The 8,902-nt window shown below is 40.7% G+C and overlaps 1 protein-coding gene across 1 annotated transcript; it reads right to left on the reverse strand.

Moving 5' to 3' along the window:
• Positions 1 to 3,398: 3,398 nt before the first annotated feature.
• snapin (SNAP associated protein) lies at positions 3,399 to 8,733 on the reverse strand. The gene is made up of 4 exons (XM_039819181.1): positions 8,585 to 8,733; positions 8,127 to 8,173; positions 7,835 to 7,953; positions 3,399 to 5,333 (listed from the first exon to the last, which is right to left on the reverse strand). The coding sequence occupies exons 1-4, from the start codon at positions 8,698 to 8,700 to the stop codon at positions 5,226 to 5,228; spliced, it is 390 nt and encodes a 129-aa protein (XP_039675115.1). The 5' UTR covers positions 8,701 to 8,733; the 3' UTR covers positions 3,399 to 5,225.
• Between the last annotated feature and the right edge of the window lie 169 nt (positions 8,734 to 8,902).

Consider the following 8,902-nt stretch of genomic DNA (forward strand, 5'->3'; position numbering starts at 1 on the left):
AGAGTTAACATGCTTAAGAAAACTATGTCTTCTTCAGTGTTTTCCCCACTAGTAGGCCTACACAGTTTCTCAACCTTTTCTTGGCTGTGTCCCCTCATCCTCAATTTAAGTGTTAAGGAAAGAAATGGATTAGTTCAGTGCATAACCTTATCATAATTTTACTATTTTATGTTCAAAAATCAAAAGCCTAAATATAATTGAGAAATCTCCCAAATGATGTCAAATGACGCCATGTGGTGTCCCAGTCCACCAGACTGTGAAAAAGTATGGTCCCCATGCGATGATTCCATTCCTCTACTAAACTGTCGCTAAATATTTCCCTTGATTAACACGTTGGACCAGGATATTTTAAAGACTAATGGTTTTCCATGAAATGTGGATATCCATGGTATTCAAAGAGTCAAAACTTTGCAGACAAGGTATAATACAATGGCTGGATGGGAGCTTTATATTTTACAGGTCCATTATTTGATATGCTTCAAATTAATGCTAAGCTAGAGTTACCTAAAATCTTTTAGTCAGTTCACAGCAGGCCATCTGAACGTGTCTACAGGGAGAGCCTATAATTCAATATGTACAGAGAATTTACTTTACAAAAATATATAAATAGGTAATTAAGTATTTACTTGGGTTTAAATAAAGCCGTTCATTTAAAGCACCCATATTGTGCTCATTTTCAGGTTCATAATTGTATTTAGAGGTTGTACCAGAATAGGTTTACATGGTTTAATAAAATAAAAAACACCATATTTTTGTGGTACTGCACATTGCTGCAGCTCCTCTTTTCACCCTGTGTGTTGAGCTCTCTGTTTTAGCTACAGAGTGAGGCATCACACTTCTGTTCCATCTTTGTTGGGAGTCGCACATGCGCAGTACCTAGGTAAGGACTACTAGCCAGTCAGAAGCAGAGTATGAGGGCGTGCCCTGACAGTACCTAGGTAAGGACTACTAGCCAGTCAGAAGCAGAGTATGAGGGCGTGCCCTGACAGTAGCTAGGTAAGGACTACTAGCCAGTCAGAAGCAGAGTATGAGGGGGTGCCCTGACAGTACCTAGGTAAGGACTACTAGCCAGTCAGAAGCAGAGTATGAGGGCGTGCCCTGACAGTACCTAGGTAAGGACTACTAGCCAGTCAGAAGCAGAGTATGAGGGCGTGCTACGCTAGCAGCTAGGCGAGCATGACGGTAAGTCCCTTTGGGGGGGATTTGGGCTTTTTCACTTTGTAAACCTATAACATGCACAAAAAAGATATAAAAGGCCAGTTCAGCTCCCATGTTAACAGGTTAGCGCTTACACACTGCCCACGTGACACGCACGCCTCAGGCGCAGCTCGAGCCGTGCCGAAAACGCATGCCTGCTAGAAATAGAACAGACGCCTATTTTTCACATGACACGCAAGCTGTTGGAAGAGTTTCCAGGCAAAATAGAATAGGAAAAGATGTTTGTCATTTAGACACGAATACATATTAATGAATGACATGTTGATGTTTGAAAGTCTCTAGGTTTTGATATAAATGTAATTTAAAAAAAGAAAAATTGATTTTTGTCTGGACACATGGATTTTCATCCATGTGTCCAGACAAGGCTAGCAGCAGCAGCACCGCGTCAGACACCTTTCTGGTGTGTAAAGACATAGAAAAAGCCACGCAGACGCCACCTAACTGACACACAACAGAAACGCCACGCTCACGCCACGCAGGCAGTGTGTAACAGGCTTAATACGATAAAGGAAAGGGAAGAAGACAAAAAAAATATGAGCACTTTAAAGTGATGGTTCGGAGTAATTTCACCCTAGGGTCCTTTGCACATGGACCTTGAGCCAAACACCCCCCAGAAGCTTTTTTTCACCTGGGTCGAACACTGGGAGAGTTAGCATTATCAGCTGAACAGCTTAGTGCAGGCGCTAATGGATCCAAGAGTGTATCTTGTACATTACCCCACTAATAATGCCCGAAATGATACCAAACTTCTACACTAGTACAAAAAGGTTATGTACTTATAAAACGATGGATTGGAAAGTTTGTAAGTACACCAGGAGTTTATTTTAAATAACACTTGCCTGCTGGCTTCTGCTCTCTGCTGCCCAAAATTACTTAAATTCATAGGTAGTATAGGTATGGTCTGCAACTATAAAATTAAGCGTTTGCTGGCCAGACTGCTATGAAATTTGCTAAGCACATTCATGCTCCCTTTCTATTTGAATGGTCCTATGGCCTTTCCTCTAGTGCTACCATCTGGAAAGCATTGATTGTAAGGTGCTGAACAAGTAAATCATCAGTATGTTTTAAATTCTGTCCAACACCTCCATGTTGGGTGTGCAATAAATATTACAGCCTTTGCCTTGATCAGCGTGTTGACAAATGATTATATAAGAAACAGTTATGCAGCTCAAAAATGTGAGAAAATGACATTGTTTAGAAACAGCAGTGCATATCATACATAAACTGCAAAGCGACCCGGTTTAACCAGATCAACTTAAACCTGCCGCAAATCCGGTTTATCCAAGGTTTAAAGGGTTTAACTTAAACCTGCCGAAGATGTGATTTAACTGAGGTTTAACCATTGATGTATAATAATTACTGGATACTGGATTCCAAAATGCCGCCTATTTGGTTCAACAGAGTCGCTCACCTGGCGCATTCACCAAAAAAGTTTCTAAGCTTCGGTGATGCGGCCCATGCGCAGTAGTGTTCCCCCCGCTGGCCCCACTAGCGAGTTTTTCCTTAGCCTGTAGACACTGCAGTGATGTCACTTTTTTTAATCGCTTTTCTTAGCTTGAAGAAAGTTTTAAAAGTATAAAGTCCATAGATTAAAAATTCCGACTTTGTTTGCAGTTTGAGGTGTCCTGGCATGAGTTTTACAGACATCTCTTTTACAATGGTGACCTAGGGAAAATTCTTACAGCAAATGGCCACTGGAAGAATTGGCTGCAAGGCTGAGCGCACTTTCTTGGGGCCCGGGTTTAACTTAAACCTGCCAAATATCTAGTTTAACCAAGGTTTAACTTAAAACCTGCTACAGATCCTTAAACATAGCCACAAAAGCAGAGGCTGTTGTTGGTGATCATATATCTGAGTGGATCACCATGACGTGTAGTTCCCCAAGCTCTGATTCTATCAGTTCCAAATATTTAATCTGCACATGCTCCCTCTAGGTCAAATCATACATGACATTAACATTGGTTATCACAGCTATGCAGACGAGCGTCAGATTTACTTAGCTCTCTCACCAAATGACTATGGTCCCTTAGACTCACTCTATTAATGCTTTAGCAAGTAAATTGCTTGATGCAATTATATTTACTTTAATTAAAGAGACAGAAATCATTGTATTCGGCAACAAGGAGGAAAGAATGAAAAATATTGCACAGCTTAATTTCAGGGCTATAAAGACGAAAAGCCAAGTTAGTTACAGTTTAATTAGACTCAGATCTGAGCTTCAGCAGCCACATTAGGGCAATAACTAAATCAGCATTTTATCATCTCAAACACAAGAATTATCACTCACTGTATAGCCACACCCAAACATTGCTTTATGTCCAGTAGGCCATAATACATGTCTGTTCCCTTAGATCATTAGGTAGCAGTCTACTGGTAGAACCTCGATTAGCTACAATGCTACACTGGTGATTGGGCCATAACCTTAACCATTTCCAAATCTAAATTAAAACACTGTTCTCCTGACTGGTTTCTGAGCAACTTACAACTTATAAATCTATACAATTTGTATTTTATCAACAAAAAAGTTCAGAATCTGATTTAACAATATTTTACTGTTTTAAAAAACACAAATTCTTTTCTTTGCCTATTTAAAGTACTTTAAATGTATACACCTCATTTTAATAATGTCTAACATTCCAAATATTTTACTATTTATGTTCTTTTGAAGTGTCAAACTTATAGAACTGTGTAATTACAATTGAATGTGTCACTTATTCCTATATTCTGATGCCAGAAACAGGCTTACTGATTATCTGACAAACAAACCGACCAGTTGTTAAATAACGCACAAGACCGGAGACTGAAGGACGAGCGCTCACTTTGCAAGTAATGTAGAAGTCACAGAAACAAGTTATCGTATATGTATTGTCAGACCAGTTCCCGCTTTAGTTTTAGTGTAAGCTAGTACTGTACTGTATGTTTGACAGAATAGTGATACTGCAGTAGATTGAAAGGAAACACAGGTGCAAATGTGCTACAAAAAGATTTACACTTGATTGAAATATTTATAACATTACTTAATAATATTATCACAAGTGCAAGCAGATATGTTCTGACAAGATAAGGTTTTCAGACTGGAAAAAACTTTGAATCGGTTTCTCAGAGATTCACAGGCGGGACTAAATTCATCATCAATGTTGCATTGGGTCATCAAATCAAGGCTGAGAATCTCAATACTACTTACTACTTCACAGTGTATTTGCTTTTACATGTGTTGACTAATACTAGAGTGAAACAAGAGTGAAAACATTGCAGATCCCAATAGGCAGCAACGCCAATTAAATAACAATCCCATTGCCCCGCCCCAGTGCATGTTGGTTGGCCATCAGACCTGCCTACTCCTATGCACTCATGTATGTATTATAGCTATCTTAATACACACATGAGTGGGCATGATGTTGTCATTGTTGTGGTGTTCATTTTGACATTTTTCGCAATCAGGTGTTCTAAACCCCTGCCAGTGCCAGTTGAGTTTAACCCGTTTTAAGTCGGATGCTAACTGCCTGAGTAACAGAGCCTTTACCTTTCAATTCATAGAGAGCTATTCAAATCACATTAGTGAACAGCCATCTCCCACAGCCAGAGAGTAGTAGGCAAGATAACGGACTGACATTTTAAAGAGCAAGGATCTGTTATTTTGGGCCACAAGATGGCTCAGGCTAAATGGCTTCATCTATCCTGCATGGTGAGGTGACATTACAGTTGCAGTCCTTTTTTTTTTTTTTTAACATTTTGCTCATGCGTACAAGTATTTATCTTATTTGTAGAATCAATGTATGATCTGGTGTTACTGTAGAGCCGATTCTGTCGTATTTTGCCATTTTGCAGCTGCCTAACAAACAGATAGCAGCCAGGATTTTTATTATGACAATATCAGCTAAAGCAGTGCAGGACATCAGCATGTCATTAGACAAACAGCTAACTAGACTTGGGGTCCTTGTGTTACAGTTTCCAGTACTGATGTGTCCCTCCTGGTCAGGACAGTTGACCGAGCAGGAGGAGGTCGCTCAGGGTTTACTGGGGGAGCGGGAGCTGAACACTCCTGAAGCCTCCAGCATGGTCTTTCTTCGTGCTGTCTCTTTGGCCACATTGTGGTTGAGTCGCCTCAGACGTTCCTGGGGATAGAATATTTAGGTCATGAGATTGTTTTGTATATTGTGTTATGGTTTGTGTGCCTTTTTTCCATTTTTAAACTTGGTTGTTAATTGCAGGGATGATACTAGTAGTTACAGCAGTAGTCCCCACACCATTCCCACACTGAAAAGTAAGCTTAAAACTCTCCTCTTTGATAAAGCTTATAGTTAGGGCTGGCCCAGGTTTGCCTCGGACCAGGTCTTAGTTATGCTGCTATAGTTTAGACTGCCGGGGGACTTCATATTACACACTAAGCCTCTCCCTCTCTCTCTCCCTCTCTCCCTCTCTCTCTCCATCTGTATGCATTCATGTCCCTTTAATGCAGGTTACTAACCTATCTCCGGGGAGCTTATTCCCCGCAGTCCTTATGCTTTCTCACCTCACAGATTTGGTGGTTCAGTTGGTTCGTTTTTGGCAACTGCTGCGGTCCTGCTCGACACCCACCCATCCCACCCTGCACTGGCAGCTGCTGCTGTGGTCCTGCTCGAAGCCCTACACTGCTACAACTACTATTATTTCTAGTCATAGTTCGATTATCTTTATTGTTGCTATAAAGTGCCACAGCGCATCATACCAACTGCTATAACTGTTATGAATCATATCATGTATATCTGTATCAGTGTCTCTGTGTCCCAGATGGCCGTCCACCAAGAGCCTGGGTCTGTCCCAGGTTTCTCCCTAAAACAAAGTTTTTCCTCGCCACTGTCGCACTAAATGCTTGCTCGTGGGAAATTGTTGGTTCTTTGTAAATCATAGTGAAATCTAGACCTACTCAATCTGTAAAGTTTCCTGAGAGAACTCCTGTTGTGATTTGACACTATAAAATAAATTGAATTGAAATTGAATTGGTAATAGTCTATATCGATGATGTTTCACTTCCAGGACTGTTCCGGTCTCGCCAGAAATTCCACCAGACGTCCATCTTTTCAGGCCGGATGTCTCTTTCTTTGTGTTGGCGTTCTAACTTCTGGTGGATTTGTGGTTAACTGCTCCTCAGATCTCTGCAGGGTAAATCCAGACAGCTAGCTAGACTATCTGTCCAATCTGAGTTTTCTGTTGCACAACTAAAACTACTTTTGAACGTACACATGTTCCACCAAAACAAGTTCCTTCCTGAGACTGAGACTATTTAGCAGAGGCACCATCATTGTATCTGGGTCTTAGCGCCACCCAGACAATTGTGAAAAAGCCGATAAACCAGAGCACGTTTTTCTCCCATCCCCGAATGCTGTGTGTACTAGACAGACCCTCCTCCGCAGCGCTGTGGAAGAAGGTCTGGCAATGCAAGACTATATTATTAATAATAGCAAAAGTTGTTATAGGAGTAGCAGTATGCAGCAATTGTAGTATTACAACTTATGCCGCGTTCTATTTACCTCTGAACTCGGTTTTAACGAGGTCAAAGTCGGAAACACGCCCCCTGACCTCAGATTTACGAGCTCGGAACTCGTACAACCTCCCAGTAGCCCGAGCTCAAAATCCAACATGGCTGCCCCCTTTATCAACAGTTGTGAAAGCTGCAGTAACATAAAGTTATTAGCACTTCTGTCTTATTTGTGTCACTAAATCAGTCGTTCACACAGGCATGTCCAACTTCTATCTGTGGACATGTTGTTACACTGTTTGCATGGACAAAAAAATGGCGTAATGCGTTGTTATCAACTGGTATTGCTAACAATAAGCACAATAAAGCTAATGAAAACAATGAAAATCGGACTTTTAAATAGAACGCATTCAACTCAGGTATGACGTCATTCCCAGTTCCAGCTTCCGAGTTCCGTATTAGCTGTAGTTCTTATAGTATTCAATTCAATTTTACTTACAGTATCAAATCATAACAAGAGTTATCTCAAGACACTTTACAGATAGAGTAGGTCAAGACCACACTCTATAATATACAAAGACCCAACTATTCCAGTAATTCCCCCAATAGCAAGCATTAGTAATAATAGTTATAGTAATAGTAGTAAAGTTAGCAGTAATAGTAGTAAAGTTAGCAGTGATAGCAGTAGCACTAGCTGTACAGAATATTTAAAGCTGTATTATTAACAATGCAACAGGCCAGGCGGACATTAGGAATGAGGTTTGTGTTCAACTGATGAATGTAAGTCCAATATCCTTCCTCTTTTAGCTCTGGTTTGGTTTCTACCAGCTCCTGAGAAAAAACATTTGGCTCTTCAGCTACTAAATGTTCCACTATGTTCACCAGCTACTCTTTAACTGTGTCTGTCTGCTGCTGAGCAGGTAGTGTACAGTGGCTTTATCAGAGCTGTTTCTCTGAAAACACATCTGCCTCACCAGAGTGAAGGCCAGAAAACCAAAGCATGTTCAAGTTGCTAAAAGACCTGTAAAGCTGAGGGAAACTGCAGAGTTTGTGAGAATTCTCTGTGGGTATGTCATTACTAGCGATAACTTTCACATTATTGTTGAACATATGTATTAGTGCCGCTTTAAGAAGTTCCACAGCAAAAGATGAACTGACCTGAGCATTCTGCAGTATGTTGTTTACTAGCACTACTCTTCGCCTTGCATTCAGCAGCTTCTTTACATAAGGGTCCAGGTCTAGAGCCACCTTCTGATGTTCATTTATCCGGCATAATTCTGCAAATAATGCAAATTAAAGACACACAAGACCACACCAATGGTTAGTGAACACAAGTTATTTAATGTGCTTTTGTTAGGTTTTATATAGTATAGGCATTTTAATTAAGAATTCACAAAACACCTAAGTCAGGGATTTAACAGACAAATACAATATACATAAAATGAATTACCTGTGGCCAGATTGTCTATATGTTCTCTTAATTCTACTTGGCTTTCTCTGCAAAGAAAAAAAGAATCCCATTAATCCAGAGGACGGACAGATGATACAAACCGCGATGTAGGTCGGTTCAAGTGCAGTTGTGAGCAGGTTGATTCATCATATTGGCACAAACATGTATCAAGTGCCAAAGATAACCCACATCAAACACAAGACGAACACATTATTTGACATTATCAGTGCTCAAACAATAAAGGCTTGTGCATCCGTGTGTGCAAAGTTGACTAATATGTATAAAAAAGTATTAAATTGGGAATTATAAAATAATAAACACCACCGGGTCGACATTTTCTGGAAAGTCACGAGACAGTTAACGTTGAAGGATTACCAAGCGGTTATAACGCGGATGACAGCAGGGTATGTGACGTAGGCGACGATTAAATAACAGATTCGATAAGGAACCGCATTTACCTGACTGAGTGTACATGCAAGTCGAGCTGTTGAATAGCTGGTCTCAGGAGGTCGAGCAACCCCTCGGCTAAAGCATCTTTGCCCGAGGAAGTTGCTACTAAAGCCGCTGCCGCCATTTTAGTAAAGCACCTACCTCAACACGGCCAGAGAGGAAGTTACGTCCTCGTGACGTTGGCGTTGGACTCATAAGAACCTCTCCATTTTCTTACCGTGGACGGCCAGTTTAGCTAGCAGCACCATTTTAGGGAGACGCAGCAAAACCTTGTCTCCAGCATTTTATAGTTATTCTGAGAAAGACCCGAAACCAACTAGTTTGCT

The sequence above is a fragment of the Perca fluviatilis genome, chromosome 13 (assembly GCF_010015445.1).
Source record: "Perca fluviatilis chromosome 13, GENO_Pfluv_1.0, whole genome shotgun sequence".
Taxonomy (NCBI): Eukaryota; Metazoa; Chordata; class Actinopteri; order Perciformes; family Percidae; genus Perca; species Perca fluviatilis.